This window comes from Prionailurus viverrinus, chromosome A1 (assembly GCF_022837055.1).
Source record: "Prionailurus viverrinus isolate Anna chromosome A1, UM_Priviv_1.0, whole genome shotgun sequence".
In the NCBI taxonomy this organism is placed as follows: domain Eukaryota; kingdom Metazoa; phylum Chordata; class Mammalia; order Carnivora; family Felidae; genus Prionailurus; species Prionailurus viverrinus.
The window spans coordinates 159,260,659-159,283,178 of record NC_062561.1 but is presented as its reverse complement, the minus strand read 5'-3'; the positions used below and the strand labels follow the sequence as shown (position 1 = coordinate 159,283,178).

General features: G+C 39.6%; 1 protein-coding gene across 13 annotated transcripts in view; it reads right to left on the bottom strand.

Annotated features, from left to right (window-relative positions):
- CAST (calpastatin) overlaps nt 1-22,520 on the bottom strand; it is a 109,948-nt gene that overhangs the window by 64,681 nt on the left and 22,747 nt on the right. For 10 of the 13 annotated variants that reach the window (XM_047876806.1, XM_047876904.1, XM_047876795.1 and 7 more), the window contains exon 3: nt 12,469-12,540. In XM_047876806.1, the coding sequence (XP_047732762.1) occupies nt 12,469-12,540 (72 nt within the window). Of the gene's footprint in view, nt 1-5,059; nt 5,173-12,468; nt 12,541-22,520 lie in introns of those variants that run through there. The other 3 variants (XM_047876867.1, XM_047876877.1, XM_047876887.1) reach the window with 1 other exon arrangement.

Sequence of the window (22,520 nt, the reverse complement as noted above, 5' to 3'; positions counted from 1 at the left end):
AGAGGGAGTAGAGATTGTACACTGAAAAGCTGTGATTCAGGTGATTCTGAACCTTCTTGACATTGAAAATCACTGCTTTAGATAGCTTAAAACAAGATGGCTTGATAGTGGGTTAATGAAATAACCACTGTTTTCTACCATCTATTATCAATTGGCACTTTCTTCCTGGTGACAAACTTAGTCTCTTCATACTTTCATTAGGTTAAAAGGAAGGAATCAGACTACATAAGATACTAGGATAGTTTTACAGAATTGTTTTGCAAAAGTACTTTCCAGCCAGTTTTTAAAGGAAGATTTTTGGTGCTGATATTGCCAGCTCAGGTTAATGAAGAGCCTAGATGTTCCCTAAAAAGACAGCCTTGCCATACCTCAAGAATATTTGTCCTCTCCAATCTATGGTTTTAAAACCCAGGGACACTCGATACTTGTGATTATACCTCTAACACCTTTCCTATGCTCTAAGTCAAGAGTATGCGATAGACATCACTAATCCCAATACTGCTGTCATTTTAAAGGCAAATATTTTTGACCTATAGAGAAACTCCTAATGAAATACACATTCAGTATACAGCTCAGCTGTTAAATATGTGCGTGTGCGCACACACACACATATATGTATACATGTAGATAATACAAGGATGCAATTTTCAAATAACTAATTGAATTTTCAGAAAATAATATTTGTCTTACTTTGTAGACTGGGGTCTAAAATTCAAAGGAAAATATGTGCCAGGTGTTGTGAATAAGTCTATCAGGTCAGCAGGAAGAGAGGGTAATGGGCTTTGTGACAAAGTAGAGCATGCATTCCCCATCTTTCAAACATTTGAAGGCTTTCAAACATTTAAAATACATTGTGCATGCCTAAAAAATTAGTCTGAATATTGAAGGAAGAAGCCCTTTCTATTCCAAATTGATAGACATAATGGATACATTTTAACATAAATTAAATAAAGACAGGGATAAATAGACGGTGAATATAAAAAGAGAAGAATCCTGGAAGATTAAAATTCTGGCTTCTCATTTCAATTTGCTGCTGTAGACCAAGCTCTCTGATACATCTCTGTAAATACAATATTATGAAAAGATGGATGTGTCAAAGCATTCAAGGTATATATTTTAGCAGGAAAATATTTATATTCCAGGATTCTAATGATGACTAGCCATACTAATGGAATTATATAAAAATATTTACCATGTTGATATTAAGACAATTTTCTATTTTCATAAGGAGGACATATAAAAAGCACATAACTGAAACGTGTACAAATTGTCTGACTTTCTACTTTCTCTGCCCACCCTGTTAGTATAGATGATAAAGGAACACTACACAGTAGACTGAGCCCCTGGTTTCTCTGTGGGAACAGTTCTCTGCCCCTCTACTAACAACTCTGTTCAGAGCAACTCCAGAGGCTCCAAGGTCTAACCTAGGTCTTTATACTTATGTCACTTGTGCAGAGGACCTCAACCCATTACAGAATCCAGAGTTTATGGAGTCCAAAGGGTACACTCGCATACTAAGCTGGCCTCCATCTCTTGGGGCAATTTTGAGTGAAATGGAATTGGTCTAGGCCCTTGCTTGTGCACCACAAATGTTAACCAGTTCAGTTCAGAGCCTCAGTATGATTCAGAAGTTGGAGCTCCTATGGATAGCTAGAATTTTTAGTAAATTCACTGAGATTTTACTGTACTGCTAAGGCCAGAAGAAGACAACTTATATAAAGGCTCTGTATAGTCCAACTTACTTCCTAGAATAGTGGTTATCAAACTTTACAGGTGTACAAATTTATCTAGAGAGCTCATTAAGCCATAGATTTCTCATTGATTCTGACTAGGTACATCTGAGATAGAGCCTGGGAAATTTCCATTTTTAACTAAGCATCCCAGGTGACTTTGATGCAAATGCTCTCCAGACTACACAGCATGAAACACTGTCTTAGAGAATTCAAAGGGGGTGCAGCACATCCCAGACAAGGATTGGGAGACCCCTACCGCTATGGATTAGTCTGGATTTACCCTATTGCCCTGCATTCTCTGTCTGAAAACCAATAACCTTCTCTTTAAAGTGCTTTAACAAATATCTGCAATTAGATTTCATCTAATTACTTAGATGGCAGTTACATTCTTCATTCCTTAGGAATCCATCGACAATAAATGTTTAAGGTATCATTACTACTTAGTGGAACTACTTACTTTTTCCCAAATGTGAACTAATTGGTTGGTCTGGTTTAAATAAAAAACCCACAACCTATGCTCTTCTGTATACATATATATCTTTGTATCTTCTTTTACATTATAACTTGCGATACTCTCATCTGGAAGACTATATAAACCTGGAATATGTGTTTTTGCACCAACGTGTCTGACCTTGTAAGAGAAATCCTATAGTTTTTCTGATATATTGAATTAATAATCCGCATACTGGGAAAGTACAATGGTTGTCACCAACAACTGCATTGCATGTTTTCTATTTGAATAACTTTTCAAAATTTTTTTAACTTTTTATTTTTGAGAGATAGTGTGTGAGTGGGGGAGGGGCACGGAGAGAGGGAGACACAGAATCTGAATCAGAACCCAGGCTCTGAGCCATCAGTACTGAGCCCGACACAGGGCTCGAACCCACGGAACCATGAGATCATAACCTGAGTCGAAGTGGGATGCTTAACTGACTGAGCCACCCAGGTGCCCCTATGTGAATAGCTTTTAACTTAAAAATGTCAGCTACCCAATGTTTCTCAACAGGGTACTATTGGCATTTGGGCTGACAATTCTATTTTTGGGGGGCTGACAATTCTTAAGTGAGCAGGACTGTCTTGCTCCCAGTGAATGCTAAAGCATCACCAAAAGCACTTTCACACATTTTAAAATACCCTTTCATTGGTTGCTAACTCCCCTGGTTAAGAACAAATGAGACACCCTATTTTTATGGAAAGCTGTAATTGCTCAGTCCCATTATTTCCAATTTCTAACGGTACTTTGCAGTATCTTGTAGGACATACGGACTTCTGAGCTAGTCCATATACATGGACATTGGAGATCTGGACAGAGGCCATGCACAATCCTACTGTTCACAAGGTGATGTTGTTGGACTAGTGCTCTCCTGCCTACACTAGGCAATAATAAATTATTAGAAAGCGGCCATAATAGGTTTCAGAACAAGAACAGATCAGTAAATCTGTGTAAGAACAGAATAGTAATAGTTACTGCTACATTTAGTGAAAATTACCATGTTCTAGACATGAGCTGAGCACCACATAATGTGATGATAATGTAGCAACGAGGTCGATCCTCATTTATTATGCCCATTTTACAGATTAAAAAAGTAAGAGCCTGACCTCTTAACTACCATGCTTTATAGTTTCTCAGGACATATTTAACATGTCTCTATAAAATATTTTCCAAAAAAATGAGTTTCAGGCATGAAAAGTTATCACACAGTAAAGTCTCAATTGGTTACACTGTCTCATTTAAGTATATATATTTTTTTGTTCTTAGAATGCTAGTTCGTTCCTATATTGTGAGCCACTTAAAGACAGGATCCACCTATCTGGACCCCCATAGCATCTACCACAGTTACTTCTACATAGTAAGTGCTCAATAAATATTTATTGAATTGAAAAATAAGATTGATTTTATCAAATAGAAAAGATCAACAGGAACCCTTCTTTGGCCAATTCAGAGAACAATCAAGGAACTAAATTAACCACTCATACTATAATCAACTCTTCTTGTGCACTAGCAATCTTTTTTTAAAGCATGTGAACTGAACCACAGCTAACATTTATACTTAGATGTGCTGCTTCATAAACACTGCCAGTGTAGTTTGCAAAACTCCCTTGTTTATAATAGACATCAAGGGTCTTTGCTACACACGGATTCCCACTCCACCCTCATTGCTATTGGACGCTTACCCTTTGCTCCATCAGTCAGCAGATGCAGCTTTCCGACTTCAGCATGATTTTGCTAAATGTCACTACTTCATTTTAATTCTATACTGTCTCCCGGAACCCCAATTATCACTCCCTCCCCACCACATTCCCAGTAACAATCATCCTTTTAAATACTAAAAAGTCAGTGTGCAAAAGTTGAAGTCAGTGCCCACAAACATCAGGAAGAGGCACTTGATATTTATTTACTAGAAAATAGTTTCCGCCTTTGGACAGCCGATGCCACTCCTTATTGACCTTCCCTGCAATGCAGAGGCTTTTGCTCCACAAAACATCTCAGCAGAAACTTTCCAGAGCTGCTGATGGAGCATTCTGGTTCTTCTGCTGTATAGGTGGGCTCCTAGAAGACTAGTCAGAGAACCCAAGGTCTTGCCCCTTAAGCAAGTTTCCTAAACCCTCTGCCTCGTTTTCTCAAGCTGTAAAATAGGAATAAAGAATTAGCTTCTCCCCATTTCTGAGGAACACTAGGACCCTAACAGTACATAAGAGATTGTTAAATCTCTGTGAAAACACCTTGCATTCTTGAAAGACAGACACAAAGTACCCCTCAGTGATGTTATCTGACCACAGTCTCAGGTTGTGTTCAAGGAAATAGAGAACTAAAACATGTTACAACACATGCCACACCACACCCAGAATGTATCAGGTACATGGAAAGGTTATACAGAGTGAGCTCATTCTCTAAAACGGAGGTCAGCACAGTAAGTGAGGGCAGGGCTGAGGGGGGAGGGGGGAATGGGGATCTAACCATAGAAATAAAAATGCCAAACTAAATTAACATAGCTGCTGCTTTTCTTCTTTGCATTTTTTTTCCCCCGGGTCACACAAATCCCTGGTTTTGTAACCCAACCGCGCGTCCGGTCACCAGACACATTCCCGGCTGAAGAGACAGCAACGGTGTTACCTACAGGGAGGGAGGGGTGGCCAAATAACACAATTTAACTTAGAGCCCATGTGGAAAGAAACGCATCTTTAGGGTCAAAAGACGGTAGGAGCGCGGGTCCAAACCAGGGGAGCCAGCGGCAGGGTGCGAGTGTGGGGTCGCGCAGGGCCGGGGGCTCGCCTGGGAAGCAGACGCGCGGCCTTGGAGGCCAGCGGCCGAAATCAGTACTCACTCTGCGTCCGACCCCCCCGGGCCCAGAGACTTCAGCTGGGTTTTCAGGACGTTTGCATTCCAGGCTGGGCTCGGCCCCCGCGGTTTCTGCTGTGAGCCTCGGCCCACAGGCAGGCACGGGGGGGGCGGGGCGAGGCGAGGCGGGGCGAGGCGGGGCGGGCCCGGGACGCGACGCACGCTGCTCCCCGCCCTCCTCCCCCGGTGGCACCGCCCCGGAGCTCCGGGCACTCAGCGGAGGAACGTGCCCGCCCCGCCCACCTGTCTTGAGTAGACATCCGGGAAGCCGGCTGCGTTAATAACGCCGAGGGTGATGCAGGCCACGCGCGGGGTGCACAGTCCCTGCTGATGGCAGAGATCTACCGCTCCCAGGCGTCACCCTGTGACTCCACCAAAATAAGCGAGCGAGCGAAGTGGGGTGCTCTCGCAAATACACGCTCCAAATACCTCTTTTTAAACTAGAAAGCAAATTACTGATGACCATCACCAGGGATTCGTAATACATTTCAAATAGTATAATGGATATTTTAAAAAGCAGTGTAACAGAATCAGAATTCTACTAAATTATCGTCCATTATTATACTTAAAAATATCAAAATAAGTAATAAGAAAAATGGATTTTAAGCCAATGAATAAAATAAGTCATGGGTCCATATTACTATGAATGGAATGAATGAATGAATGGAAAGGAAATGCTCTTTATTATAAAAGAATGGCAAGTAATAAATACAGAACGAATGATGGTGTTAATAGAAGAGTTACGAAATTTTAAAAGAAATACGGAAAGCCAACTTTTCTCAAAGTCACAAATCAGTCACAATAAAGACTCTGGACACTGAACCTGGGGTGTGACTGGAGGAGGAGAGGGTGGCCAGTGGTTGGAGAACAGAAACCTCAGGCCTGGATACTGACAGCTGAGCAGTGACTCAACGGTGCATCCAGCCAAGGCAGAGGTGACTGCCAGCTGGCATGAAAAAGGCAGAGAGGTCATCTGCACAGCTTTATACCCACACCAAGAAGCCAGAGCAGGTGAGGTTCCTGACTTCCTCTGCAAGGTGTCCCTCACAGCCACCTTATTGATTTTCATTTTTCACTTACTTCTGTTAACTAAAGCTGGTGAAGTAAGCACCCTTCCAACTCTATTTTTTTAATTTTATTTATTTATTTTGAGAGAAAGAGAGAGAACAAGTGGGGGAGGAGCAGAGAGGGAGGGAGAGAGAGAATCCTGAGCAGGCAGGCTCTGCACTGTCATCACTAAAACTGACATGGGGCTAAGACTCACAAACCGTGAGATCATGACCTGAGCCAAAATCAAGAGTCAGTCACTTAACCGACTGAGCCACCCAAGGTGCCCCCAACTCTAATATTTTATAATTCCCTCAACAGAAGACCCTGTCCGTAAAATTATTCCCAATGAAAATACAGCTTAAAAATTCCTTTTTTTTACTATTAGTAATTTCTTTCCTTTAAAAAATTTTTAAACAAAATCTCAGCTCATCTAGGTTTCACTAACATTCATTTCCTTCTATGACAAAAACAGCACAGGATGGCTTATTTGGGCCACACCCCAAAAGGAATGCATCCTGGGTAACATAGCCCCAGGGTTAGCACATCTCCCTCAACGGAGGTGAGCGATCCTGTATGACTGAAGAGTGCAGATGAGTAATTACATGTTATGAGAAAAATTTTTCAGAGAGTCTTATACTACAGTACGTACAGAAAGAGGCTCCTTTTCTTAGAAATGAAGAGGGACATTATTTCCTGATGTGCTTTGGCTGCCTCAATCCCTGAGATTCATCCTTTCTCCCAGTGTGGTCCTCAGATCCTTTGCATCTGAAACATCTGGGGGTAAGTATTACCTAAATAAAATCCTGGGCCTCACTCTACCCCTTTGAATCAGAATTCTTGACTGGGAACCTGAGAATCTGTATTTGAACCAGATTCTCCAAGCAATGTTTATTTAATCTAAGGTACAGGCAGCCTAAACTGCCCACAATCAGAACAATTCAGTGTCCTCGCTACTCAAAGTGTGGTTGCCAGACCAGCAGCAGCAGCAACTAGGAGCTTGTTAGAAAAACAGAATTTCAGCCTCACTGCAGAGTTCTTGAATCAGAATCTCATTTCAATAAAAAACCCACTGATTCAATATGAATATTACAATATGACAATTACTCCTCTGAATCTTGTTTTCCAAATGGTTACTTGTGCATTGCCTATAATATTTGTAATTGGCTATATTATATTTACTTAATATTAAAAAAAATAGATTTACTTTTTTAACCTTTAGCCTGTCTTAATCAAAACTATCCTTGGGATCATGAGTTTGAAGTGCTAGTTTATCTTGAAGCACATTAAAATACATGCATAACTATTAAAATGAACATGTTTGCCTACTTATTAACACACAGAGTCATCTCCCAAACTACATATGGTCCAAGGGTACTGTGGGGTGAGGCTGACACTGAATGCCAGAATACACATAGTTTTTCCAGCCTCTCACTAATCTTATGGATGAGAAAATTAGCAGCTGAGAAGAGGGCTATTTAATGCCAACACAGCTATTTATGGCAAAACCAGAAGCAAAATCACAAAAGAATGCTTTGTGGGTGCTTATTCCTTTACAAATCTCTCCTGTAGCTGGAGGAAATGTTGTCTGTATCGTCATTTGACTGTTTGTTTTAGAGAGAGAGAGACAGAGAGCAGGGGACAGGGGCAGAGAGAGAGAATATCCCAAGCAGGCTCCATGCACAGTTGTAGAGCTGGATGCAGGGCTCGATCCCACAACCTTGGGATTGTGATGTGAGCCAAAAACAAGAGTCGGGTGCTGAACTGACTGAGCCACCCAGGAGCCCCTTTTATGTTTTTTTTTTCTCCCTCTAATATAGCTGAGCAACATATCATGGTTCAGTTAGTTCTCCTGTTTTCCTTTCTGTACTAGATGTTTGTCAGTTGGCAGCTGGCCACACCTTTGAAAACCCTCACTACGTATTTATAAATTTCCCACCTACCTACTCAATATGCACCTTCCCAAAGCAGAATCCAGAGCACTCACATCCCCAGGGTCCCTTGTAGCAGAGTTGAGGCACATGACTTACACTGGTCAATTACATATGCCATAAAAGAATGAGGCTAGAAGTGAACAATGTGAAGAGACCACTGCCTACCAAGAAATCTGTGTATGACAAGGCCTATTAGTCTTCAATATTGGCAGTGGCAGAGTTTCTGGCATCTGGCCCTAAATGCAATAGGTGCTGAGCTGTGGTGGTGGCACAGGAAGCACCCAAGATGAGCCTGGGCATGGTTCTTGGCTGTGAAGATTTAGATTCCTTCTGCTGGAGTCCTTAGGATCTCTACGAGCTACCCGCCAATCCTTAAGAAATCCCTTTTTTGGTTTGAAATAGAGTGGAGTCCAGTTGGAACTAATAACCTCAGCCAATATATCTTCTTAATAGCTGTAGTCTACTACAGACACATTCCTTTTTTTTTTTTTTAATTTTTAATGTTTATTTATTTTTGAGAGAGAGAGAGTGTGTGAGCAGGGGAGGGGCAGAGAGAGAAGGAGAGAGACACACACAGAATCCAAAGCAGGCTCCAGGCTCTGAGCTGTCAGCACAGAGCTGGATCGGGACTCATACTCATGAACCACGAGATCATGACCTGAGTGGAAGTCAGACACTTAACCGACTGAGCCACCCAGGTATCCTACTGCAGACACATTCCTAAAGCAAATTTCTTCACCTGAACAAGGACATGGTTACTATCCATGCTGCCTGAGAACTCGTCCAGCAATAGTTGCATGACTGATTACAAATCACAACTATTTTCATACTGGCGTTACTAAGAGCATAAATAATTTCTGCAACTTCATTAGTCCTCATTATTAATTTACCAAAAATCGAATTTTAAGTGCTAAACTTCTTACAATAATTATTTGGAGTTAGAAAGGTCTATGTCAGTTAAGTGCTTTGGATCTTCCAAGCCCAGAACTGCATGGCAGTGATATTATTTGTGTACATAATTACTCATTTTGTAAGAACCCTCGTAAAATAGTTCTGCAATACATGGTATCCATTCTAGATCACACAGCTTATGATTAGTTTCAGATTAAATATTTAACTTTTAAGATGGGCTATAAAGTTTTCTTTATAATGGTGAAATTATCACTTATTTTAACTTTCAAGTTCAGTATATCAAGAATCAAGAAAACCAAAACTAATTCTCCCTGCCAATTATATCTACTATTTTGTCATCTCATCTGTCAGGGTAATACTATGTTGCCTGTGCGTGTTATTATAATTAATTTATAATAAAAGGCTTCAAGTGATCACAAATGCTATTATGCCAGCTTTTCTAAATGATACATGGGAATGACCTTTTTTTTAAAAAAGTGATGATGTGGCTGAGTTAAAGCCCTTTCAATTGGGCATCAAAGCAGAAGTGATTTATATATATATATATATATATATATATATATATATATATAATCTTCCAATAACCTATAAATGTTAAAGATATGAGAAAGAAAGGAGTGAAGAATAAAACTCTGGGGAAAACTAATATTCAGGAAACTGCTGAAGCAAAGCAAGTCAGGAAAGTGCAACAGGAGAGAGGACAAAGAGAACAATGTCTTAGAAGGTAAGGAAAGAATGTCAAGTTTGACATTAAATAAACACTAAATATGTGGCTAAAATGCCTCCACCTCCCAGCCACACTCCCTCCCTCAACTTTCTGAGACACAGCAGGGTTTGGGGAAGATGCCAAAATTCTTTACAGAATTCTGAATGAGTGACTAGGTGTGAATTTCCACAATCTACTAAACACCTCCCCACCAAGAGTTTAGATAATCCCAAATTTTAGAAACCATCTCCACTTGATCCACCAAATCTCATACGGATGGGGTTTTCTACCGAGGCTTCTCATGTGTGGAGGCATAATTTAAGCAGAAGTTAAATAAAGGTTGCAATTCTATAAAAGACAGGACATATATGGCAAATCTTTATATATATATAATATATATATAATCTTTATATATATATATATAATCTTATATAATCTTATATATATATAAAGATACTTATATATAAATATATATAGATATATCTATAGATATAGATATAGATATAGATATATAAATATATCTATATCTATATCTATATCTATAGATATATCTATATATATTTATATATATAAGTATCTTTATATATATTTATATATATAAATATCTTTATATATATATAAATCTTTATATATATATATTTTTTTTAATATATATATATATTTAAGTGTTTGTTTATTTTGAGAGAGAGAGTGAGAGCAAGCAGGGGAGGGGCAGAGACCGAGGGAGAGAGAATCCCAAACAGAGAGAGAGGGACAATCTGCACACTCACAACTCGCAGCCAAACAAGGTGGTTGATCTCACCGAGGGTGAGATCATGACTTGAGCCAAAATCGAGAGTCAGACGCTTAACGTACCAAGCTTCCCAGGTGCCAGTGGCACATCTTTTTTAGTTTTACACATTCAAACAAGAGTGTGAGGCTAACAGTAGTCACAGCTGACATACATTTTCCCCAGTACCTACCAAATGCCAGGCTGAGGGCTATGTGTTTTAAATATTTTATTACATTGAAGCCTCTTGGCAGATCTGTCCAAAGAAGTCCTATCCCCATTTTTACATGAAGAAACTGAAGCTCACTGGAGATAGGTAAACTTGCTAAGAGTAAGTGGTAAAGAGGCAACTTGGGTTTGTTTTGCTGTGCAGAAGTCCTCTTACCCATAGTTAGCACTGAGGCTGTACTCCTGAATCTGTTCAACTCTGTGGCCAGCTTCTTCTCATTTCTCAGCTGGATTTTGTTTTGGACACCTTTTAAGGGCCTGGAGAGCAGCTGGGGCTCCAAAAAGCATTTAAAACATTAATTCTTAACCAAGCCAAGTAACCTATATGAGAAAGTATGCAGACCTCCATAGAAAAGAGACTAGTTTTAAAGGAAAAGTGCTTATTTAAAATAGTTGTGTAGGGGCACCTGGGTGGCTCAGGAGGTTGAGTGTTGACTTTTTTTTTTTAATTTTTTTTTTTTCAACGTTAATTTATTTTTGGGACAGAGAGAGACAGAGCATGAACGGGGGAGGGGCAGAGAGAGAGGGAGACACAGAATCGGAAACTGGCTCCAGGCTCTGAGCCATCAGCCCAGAGCCTGACGCGGGGCTCGAACTCCCGGACCGCAAGATCGTGACCTGGCTGAAGTCGGACGCTTAACCGACTGCGCCACCCAGGCGCCCCTTGAGTGTTGACTTTTGATTTAGGCTTTAGGTCATGATCTCATGGTCATGGGATGGAGCCCTGTGTGAGGCTCCATCCTGAGCATGGAGCCTGCTTGGGTTTCTCCCTCTCCCTCTCCCACAGCCCCTCCCTCTCAAAATAAATATATAAACATTTAAAAATAAATAAATAGTGGCGGCTGGGTGGCTCAGTTGGTTAAGCGTCCAACTTTGGCCTAGGTCATGATCTCGCAGTTTGTGGGTTCAAGCCCTGCCATCGGGCTCTGTGCTGACAGTTCAGAGCCTGGAGCCTGCTTCTGATTCTGTGTCCCCTCTCTGTCTCTCAAAAATAAACATTCAAAATATTTTTTTAAAAAAATAAGTAGTTGTATAGATAGCCCTGAAATAATGTTTTTGATGATCTCAGACATACTGGAAGATCACAAGTTGAAATGGGCTGAACAAAACTATTTAAATGTTGAAAACTACTAACTAAAATTGTAGTTTTTTGTCTTGAAATGTGTTGTTTCAGTGATTTTTATAAGTTGCAAAGCTCTCAAGTGCTATATTACCAAAGAATCCTCCATTAGAGCTTCTGACGTCCAGCGGTGTCAAGGACCTTGTCTGAACAGGAAGCCTGGGTTTGAACCCTTGTTCTATCCTACTGGCTTTGCAATCTTATCAAGGATGCTTAACCTCTCTGGGCCCTGACTCCCTCAGGTATAAAGGAATAATAATTACGACATTAATAAAAGAATACATGAGGTATTTACACAGAACATTTAGCAGAGAGCCTAGTGTGGCTAATGCTCATCAAGAGAATCTGAATTATTTTCTGAAGAAGTGAAAGTGCTATATTTATACTTACATTATGTGTAAAAGTACAATATTATCTATAGATATTATGATAAGAATATTTACTGAACACTTATTATATGCCAAGAAAAATTGTAGAATCAATGATTTTACTAGGTTTTAAATTGTTCAAACCATTATTAAGAAATTACATTCTCCTCCCCACCCCCAGCATAGAAACAATACTTTGTTCAAAACTTACCATGATATACAAGTACTATTTGCCTTCTCTACAGACTCCACCCACTAATGATAGACCTGTTGTAGAGCAGGAGTCTTTTCATGCTCAGGAAATGACTGACCTTGGTGGCCGGGGCTGTTCCACCAGCATGGGTTCTGGAAGGCTGACTGCTCCCAAGGCTTGTCGCTTTTTTCTTAAAAATAAGAAAGTATATATTTTAGTTTCACTGGGGTAAACCATCCTAACAATGTAGACAAGTTAAATTTTCATATCGATACAAATATCTTCTGAAGCAAACTTCAGACTAATATACTAAGCACACAAAAATTAAACATGTTTAAGGTTTTTAAATTGTTCATCTTCGTCTGAAGACTATATAAACACTGAAAAGGAAGAGGAAGCTGAATAAATCCCAATTATTCAATGGTCAATGATTCTGGAGAACTACAAAGATCCTCATGGGAAGTTGCCATTTCCACCACGAAGCACTTCTGGAAACAACATCACTCGCTGTGGAGTGGGTGGCTTTCTCTCTTACAGCACTATAGACAGGGCATGCTAGCACAACCTCTATAGAGGGTGATTTAGCAATAAGTTGCAAAGACAGAATTCTACTTCTAAAAGTTTATCTTAGGGAAGTAAGAAGAGAAAGCAAAAGCCTTTTTTTTTTCTTCAAAGATATTCACAGTATTATTGGATCAAAAAGCTGAAAGCAATATAGGTAATAATAATGAATATTTATTGAGTACTTACCATGTGCCAGGCAATTATTCTATTAGAATAATAGAATTATAGATAAAAATAGAGTAATAATACTTCAGTAAGAGTATCTATTTAGAGCATTACTGTAAGTGCTCTAAGTGTTTTAAGTACCATGTGTCATAACCTACTTAATTTTCAAAGGAAACGGTATAATGCTGGTCCTATTTTTATCCTCATTTTGTGGGTAAGGAGACTGAGGAATGGGATGAACACATAACTCAGCGATGGTCACAGCTAGTCAGAAATAGGACGTCTGCTTCAGACCCTGTTCTCTTACCTATCTGTACTGCCTCCCACAATAGAAGTCTGTTATAGACAGCTACAGGATGAAATATCATGCAGTTATTAAAAATCATGTTTAGAAGAACATTTCATTAAATGAAAACGTTATTCATATTTTACATAAAGAAAAGTCAGCTTATAAAATAGTATGTACAGTATGATCACTGAAGTTCCTATGAGGTTATTTTCTGATGGTGCAGTTAAGAGCAATTTTTTAAAATATTCTTCTTCGTGCTTTTTTGTGTTTTCTTACAAAACTATACTATTTTAACTGAAAAAGAACATTAAATGGAGGGGAGAAAAAAGGAAAGGTAAAATACACAGCTTCTTTCTCAACAAGGCCTTGATATATCTCTTACGAATATCCGCATTTCAAAGAGGCAAGCTTATAAACTATCCAGTTTTATAATGTCAAATCGATTATCCTCCAACATCTATAAAATGTGAATAATGTACTATAAGCATTGACTATAGGAAGGGCAATAATGCTGATACATAATATATTAAAAAGTTGTATGTCTATATGGTAAAAATTTTAAAAACATATAATTGAGGGGAGCTTGGGTGGCTCAGTTGGTTAAACATGCAACTCTTGATTTTGCTCAGGTCACGGTCTCATGGTTGGTGAGTTCAAGCCCCACATCAGGCTCTGTGCTGGCAGCATGAAGCCTGCTTGGGATTCTCTCTCCCTCTCTCTGCCCTTCCCCCGCTCTCTCTCCCTCTCTCTCAAAATAAATAAGTAAATACATACATACATAATTGGAAGCAATGTGGTTTAACTTGTTAACATTTAGCAAGAGTCATACTGCTTACTTTTTTTTTTTTAAATGCCTGTCACGGACTCTTGAGCTGAAGCCGCTTCTTCCTGCAGGTTAAATATTACCTTAGGAAGCAGAAAAGTCAAAACCTAGCTTGTTGTCCTCAAAGTATCATGTTTCTGAATCCACTGGCTGACCACACTCAAGCACTTCAGGAAAGTCACTGAGGCAACAGGGTGGACTTGTGTTCATGAAATGGTATCTGAGGGGCCTCACAGGCATTTGCAGGAGTCCCAGGCTCCCAGGCATGGCCTGCGGACTAAATAGTCTCTCCCAAGCACACATGCAGTACCATCGGCCAAGGGAAGAAAAGAATCTTAGATAAACAGGACAGAAATAAAAGAGGCTGCTAAAGAGCTAGTGTTGTGAGTGTGGTATGGGAGATGGTGAAAAGAGGGGATGGCCTCAATTTTATCCAGGTTGCAAGTCTCTTCAAAATATAAAGTGTATTAACAAATAGCTTCTGATGGCCATAGTGTATTCATGGATTCAGTGTAAGGTACCAGACCTAAGAAATAAAGACAAGAATACAGCAATGGGGTATTGGTTTTAATCCCATTACTCATTTCAACCTCCTCACTTCCCAGTGAGGAGACTGAAGCCCAGAAAGATGAGGCCACTGTCCTGTGGGCCATAGCTGCCCCGCACTCCAGTTATTAGCCTTTGGTCTCAACTATAATCAAGGAAGGTCATGTTCTAATCCTGCCCTAGCAACAGCTCCTATCCACTAAGTCAAAGCCCCCATCCATGCATGCCAGACCCTGCCTCATCTGTAAATGAATTCCACTTTAATGCGTCAGTGAGAATTTGCCCAAGAGAATTTAAAAAAACTTGGTTTTTGGCTGAGTTATAAAACTATTAAGTTAAAAAAAATAACTATTTAAACTTGATATATTTGCTGATTTTTGTTTTCCCTTCATATGAACTCAAGATTTACTTTTTATTTTCATTTCTTAAATTCAATAACTTTTAACTCAAATGAGGATCTCTTGGCTTTCCTGTGGGTAGGACCTGTCACTCCAAAGCTTGCCTTACCTTCTGACCCTATATAACCTAATCTACAAAGGACTAAATCTAATATTTATTAAGCCCTTATATTAGTTTCTTAAAACACAATACAAAAGCTTAGAAATGTACACATAAACCAGATCATACTCCTCATTCTCAGGTTAGTAACCAACATTTAATTACAGATGTTTTGGGCTGTATGTAAGTCTTGGCAGTCTTTGTTCAATTGTGTCTGACTTCATGCATCCCTTCATTCATTCACTCATTGGACAGGCATTTACTGAACCCTGGCTATGAACCTGGTCCTATTCTAAGCAGTGGGGATGTAATGACCAATTAAGCAGAAAAAAAACTCCTGCTCTCATAGTGCTTACATTCCAGTAGGAGCAATCAGACTCTAAATAAGTCAACAAAAAACAAAATGATTTCAGTGAGTGATGCCTGCTATAAACACAGTAAAATAGGGTAACGTAACAGCAAATGACTGGCTGAGAATTGTTCCAGATGGGATACACAAAGAAATGACATTTGATTGAGATCTGACTACAAATAACCCAATCATGGAAATAAGGGATGTGGGAGAGGAGGCATTCTAGGTAGACAGAGTAGCATGTGCAAAGGCCCTAAGATAGGAATGGGCTTGGCAAGTTGGAGAAACTGAAAGAAGTTAGAGCAAATGAAGAATGGCAGGCACAGGCATATTTGGTATGAGATGAAATAGGATGTTGGATGAAGATACTTAAACTGAAGTGATAGAGATTTAGGATGACCCTAGAGTCAGGTATGTTTGAGATCATCGGTTTCTTCCAGCTTCAGCCTGCTTCCTGATCTTCTCTGGTAACCATCTAGCCCTCTTGAGTCCTCCCTTATCTCCAGCTGAAAAGTTCTCAAAGTCCTCTGGCTTCACCTCACCTTGTGCTTAGTTTTGCAGTTATCTTCTTTACCCTCACTTTCCCATTACCTTACCATCAGCACTGGTCCTTAGAAATCACACTCTGGCCTGAACACCTCTCCCACCTGGTTAGGTCTGCATATTCACTAACTGGTGATAGGGCAGGATCTACCCTCAGACAGAACAGAATCCATCCACTCACGCAAAGCAGAAACTCTCTAAACAAGCTCACTTGGCTATGACTCTGCATTTGTCCTAACATACAGAAATGCTCTAGTCTTTAAAAGATTAAGACATTAAGTGAGGATGCCAATACTATAGGAATTCAGATTTTGAGTTAATTTTTTTTTTTCATTTCTATAAACCCATAGACTAAAAGCCATCAGGCAGATTTCTCCTTGCCAACCAATCACACCCTTTGTAATAATTATGAGCACTTCTTTGTTTAACTTAAGTTTTATAGAAAGGAAACTGGCAGGAAGAGACTGCCCCTCATCCCTAACGTCAGGTCACAGGCCTGGCTGAGTCACTGGCCCCTTGTAGTCGAGCATGCCAGGCCCTCAGTCCTAATGATCAACAGGGACAGAAGTACGATACTCCGTGCCTTATTTTCCTCCACTAGACTCAAACTCCAGGACACCAAGTCTGGGGAATTTACAGAGAAAAGTGTGTGATCTCTCCTGCAGTCATGAACGCAGTCATGAGGCCCTGTTTCCATGGACTATGAATCCACACGGACTTTAAGCAGCCTCTCCTACCTCCAAAAGTCTGCCAGCCAGCCATGAGACCCATAAAAGAGGCATCCCATGCTTGAGCAGAGAAGTTCAGTGAAGAATACACAGATGAGAGCAATTCTATCTGCAGCTGCAGAAAGGTATGAAAAGAATGAATTACATACCTTTTTTTTTGTACGTCTGTGGTAATTCCCAATAAAAAAATTTATTGAATGAATCAGAACTCAAGTCTTAAAAACTGTTTTCAAAGTAACAATGAAGTTCTAAGAGCCAAGCAAAGAGCTGTTATGTCACAATCTCCTAAAATCTCAGGGAAGGCCCTGAGTGAAGCCTCATGTTGCCCTGAGACTTTAGTGACCACAAAGAAAGGTGCCACGTTCCCTAGAATAAAGGCTCTATCTTTTGATATGTATGGCAAGAATCCTGGCTCCACCAAATGCCCGTTGAGACTGTGGACAAATTTGTGAACATTTCTAAGCACTATTTTTCTCATCTGAAAAAAAGAATAACCATACCCATATCTAAGATGGAGATTGTGAGAATCAAAGGAGATGAAGAATGGTCTGAGGAGTGGCCCACAGGTTGCAAATCCCTGCTCTAGAGAGACTCAAAGTTCTTGATCAAGTAGCAGTGGAATAGGCTGATCTCCTCAAGGCAATGCCACTGGACCTGGTTTTAACTCAGTGGCTGCTGCGAATTTTCTGTCAGCTTTTATTACTTATACAATCAGAAAAAAAAAACATTTTTTTTCATTGGTTAAAAAGTGGTTTTTTCTTAGGTCTAGCCATGATTCTAATAATGGACACGATTAAGTTATTTGGAAACACTTTGATCCTTTTCAGGTTTGCTTTTAAGCTTTTTAGGTTGGACAAAAGCAGCCTTCAAAGTAGGACTAATTTTTCTTTTTTTCCAAACAGAGATGACACCCTTCTGAGAGCTCTACCCAGTGACTGACTGGTGGGAACACATTGTATTCCCAGGCCTGGGTGAGCTCTGGGGATTACATGGAAGTATAAATGTGATGCATCTAGCCCCCAGGCAGGCATATCAAGATTACTCAGTAAATGCTGGCTAAGAGGAGCCCAGGACTACTTAACGGGGCTAATGCTAAAAAGCCTCCTTCTTAAAAACAAAACAAACAAGGGGCGCCTGGGTGGCGCAGTCGGTTAAGCGTCCGACTTCAGCCAGGTCATGATCTCGTGGTCTGCGAGTTCGAGCCCCGCGCCAGGCTCTGGGCTGATGGCTCAGAGCCTGGAGCCTGTTTCTGATTCTGTGTCTCCCTCTCTCTCTGCCCCTCCCCCATTCATGCTCTGTCTCTCTCTGTCCCAAAAATAAATAAACGTTGAAAAAAAAATTAAAAAAAAAACAAACAAAACAAACACACCTTTCCAGTAAATGAAGGAATTTCAGTTTGTAAGTTGGGCCACATCTCCTTTCAAGTATAAGTTTGTCTCCCTTTTATATTTATGAAGTTTGTACATAAGGAAATTTAGATTAAAAAATGTAAGGAAATTTAGATTCCAAGGTGAGGAGTGTTCCTACTTTGAACAACTAAAAAACTGCCAGAGAATTAAATGAAACAGTGGTCCTCAGACTCTGGACACCAGGCAGCATGATGTTCCCTGTATGGGAAACAAGAGAGGTGAGCCCTAGGGCTGTTCCAGCTTTCTGTCTGGAGAGTTCCCAGGCTGCCTGAACGTGGAACGTGGAATGTGGAATGTGGAAAAGGAACCTAGGCAGAAACCATCAGTCTCTATGGATTCAGGAGATAGAACTGGGAGCTCCACAGACCAAGGGGGCTCAAGAGGTTCACAGGGAGAGCACCAGAAAGAGAGCTGCAAGAGAGAGCCCCAGAGATCTGCATGCACGTGCATGCCATTTGGAAACCTGAAGTCTGGGTACATGTAATAAAGTGGTATAGAACTTACATACACATGTTCCAATGTCAATTTCCTACTTTTGATATTATACTATAATTACGTAAGATGTAACCACTGGGAAAACTGTATGAAGGGTACAGGGGACCTCTCATACTATCATCTTCACAACTTCCTGAGAATCTATTTCAAAATAAAAAGCTTTTTAAAAGTAACTTAAGGAGAGACATGAAAAGTATTTTCTTAAAAGCCGCCCAAATCAAACTTCTAAAGATATAAAATACAATGTCTGAAATGAAAAATATACCGGGATTAAGAACTGATGAGATATCACAAAAGAAACAATTAGTGAACATGGACACATAGCAATAGAAACTACCCAAAACGAAACAGTGAGTGAAGACTAGAGGCTAGGGAAGAGAGGATCAGTGAGCTGTGGGACAACTTCAAGCAGCTAATATGTGTATAACTGCAGCCTCCAAAGAAGAGAAGAGAGATGGAGCAAACCAAAATATATGAAGAGATAATGACCAAATCATTTCCAAATGTGATGAACCCACCAATCCATGAAGCTTAACAAATCCAAGTAAGAATGATGAATAAATAGGGTATGAACAAAGGGGCAAGTTGGTTTTTAGATGTCCATTCCTCAAACACTTCCAGTGATGACAAAATCTACATGTGGGGCAAGAGTTCTGTCCCAGCTGACATGATGTCTTTCTCTTCCAGGGAGTTGGTTAGAGTTCCTGCAGCCACAAAACCAGTGATTTTCTTCTCCATCCAAAGAGCAAGAAAATGGAGATAGCCTACCTTTCTACCAAACTAATAGCAAATATTCTTTGGGGAGCCCTTAAGAGTACAGCCTTTAAGAGTCAGACATTATAGGTCACAAAATTTTTGAGCACACAGATATACAAGAACTTTTGCATTAAACGAGTATTGAAATCCTCAAAGGTTCAATGTGGCTGCTGGCATGCTCAAATAATTTCTCAAGATATTTGTGAAACTCTTTGTTGAACTTTTTTCAGAAACTGCAACACATTATTTGATTATCCTTGGATGCAAAACAAATTTATGCTCTCAAAGGAGATTTAAGTTTTTGAACCTACCAAAAACTAATCAGATTCATATACGGTAAATATGAGAAAGCTACTGAACTGGATTAACAAATGATTTTAGTGAAAAAAAATATTGATGGAAAGATGAAATGCTTTTGTGTTCTGAATGTAAAAGTAGAATTAATATCAATATTATTTGAACAATGGAAAGTAGCTTAACTATATAAATTTTCAGGTTACCACTGGATTTCATTTTATTGATAGGAAGTCACCATTTTCTTTCCTTTTCCATACCTCTTACATACAGATGCTTCTTTTTTTTAATAAGTTTTTTAATGTTCATTTATTTTTAAGAGAGAGAGAGAGAGACAGACCATGAGCAGGGGAGGGGCAGAGAGGGAGGTACGAATCTGAAGCAGGCTTCAGGCTCCTAGCTGTCAGCACAGAGCCCAATGCGGGGCTCAAACTCATGATACGTGAGATCATGACCTGAGCTGAAGTCAGATACGTAACCAACTGAGCCACCCAGGTGCCCACAGATGCTTCTTAAAAATAGTATAAGAGGGGAGGTGGGTGGGGGCATGGGTGACATAGATAAAGGGATTAAGAGTACACTTATTGTGACGATCAATGAATAATGTATAAAATTACTGAATCATATTGTACACCTGAAACATAAAACACTGTACATTAATTATACTTCAATAAAAAAATAAGTACAGAAAATCTATGGTCAGAGATTAATTTATAGTTTTTCTTTTCTTAGCATTTTTCAATCAGTACATTTTTAGATCAATGGTTTCTTAAGACTTTATGAAATGTAGTAGTTTTCAGGATAAAAACTCTCATTAAAATATATGTTTTGACATATTTGTTAACAAATCAGTTCCATTACTTAATAGTTACCCTATAAAATGACAAGAAATATTGTGTTTCCACATGAAAACACATGCTTTTTTTTTTAACGTTTATTTCTGAGACAGAGAGAGGCAGAGCATGAGTGGGGGAGGGGCAGAGAGAGAGGGGGGACACAGAGTCCAAGGCAGGCTCCAGGCTCTGAGCTGTCAGCACAGAGCTGGACGTGGGGTTCGAACTCATAGACCGTGAGATCATGACCTGAGCCGAAGTCAGATGCTCAACTGACTGAGCCACCCAGGCGCCCCAAAAACACATGCTTTACCAGAAAGTAGTATCTAGAAAATAATTGTCTTTCAAAAGGGTAGGCCTATCCCCCAACAGTACCAATTATAAAGCTTGACTCTTATCTACAAATGATCCTTTATACCATGGTTGTAAATAGTCTACAAATAAATACAAGTTGCCTTTATTACCAAAAGAAGTATAAATGTATGCTACCACAAATGCAATGTAATACATAGGATATATTAGCCCCTGGGAAACAGTGATAAATAAGTCATAATGAATAAATCTTACCATTAACTCATTGCATAGAAATTCACTTACTGAGGGAAATGCCTCATGCACAATGGTCTTAATAACACAGACTATGGTAGCTGCACTTCATTGAGTGTGTTTATTTTCTAACCACTCAGTACCTACTCATCATCACCACGCCAACTCAAGTCTTTCTAGTCCTGGGTGGCTGTCTTGCTAAGCAGCCCCAATGCTAGCCTTTTCCTGACTCTGTCTGCTGTGACCCAGCTTTCCTCCATGTTGCATTTCTGACCCCATGGAGAGAGAATGCACTTTCTTCATTTCAGGTTCAAGGAAATAGGAATGATTTAATCTTCCTTTTTTAACTCATTTTTTTAGTAAAGTATAGTTGACACACAACGTTACATTAGTTTCACGTGTGCAACATAGTGATTCAACAACTCCAAGTGTTATGTTGTGCTCATCACAAGTGCAACTACCATCTGTCATACACGCTATTACAATATCATTGGCAATATTCCCTATGCTGTGCCTTTTATTCCTGTGGAATGACTTAATCTTACTTTATAAACTTCTTGAATGAAAAGAGGGTACAACACAAGGAGGAAAGAAGGAAAGATTTACAAAAATTGACAACAGTAGTAAGAAAGTCTATGGTGTTAGCCTTAGATAGAATTCTTCTTCTTTTTATTTTTTAAAAACTTTTTATTAAGTTTTGAGAGACAGAGCGTGTACGGGGGAGGGACAGAGAGAAAGGGAGACACAGAATCTGAAGCAGGCTCCAGGCTCCGAGCTGTCAGCTCAGAGCCCGATGTGGGGCTCCAGCTCACAAACGGTGAGATCATGACCTGAGCCAAAGTTGGGTGCTTAAATGACTGAGCCATCCAGTTGCCCCAAATAGACAGAATTCTTAAAATAGGTAATTTTATGAATATTATCAAGATAGTAGTTAAAAGCCCTGACTCTGTAAACTGAGTCAATTCTGGACTTCACTACCAAATACCTGTATAACCTTGGACAAGTTATTTAATCAAGCTTTCCCTCAATTTCCTCACCAGGAGAATGAGATTATTATAAGAGGGTGCATGTATGTGGGTGTGTACAATGCCTATATTTGTGTTAGCTATTATTATCAAATGCTCTCTAGTTCTCAACTACCCTTACCAATCTTCTCTTGTCAAAATACTTCTCACTAAGGTGTTAATAATTGATATATTATCTCTCCTAGGAATACTCAGAATTTAAAAGAGGATCCAGGAGAAAGCAATGTTTAACTCAAAGGTTAAGTAAGTTGCTAATGGTGGAATTACAGACAACAAGCTAACTGGGAATTATTATTGGATGGTA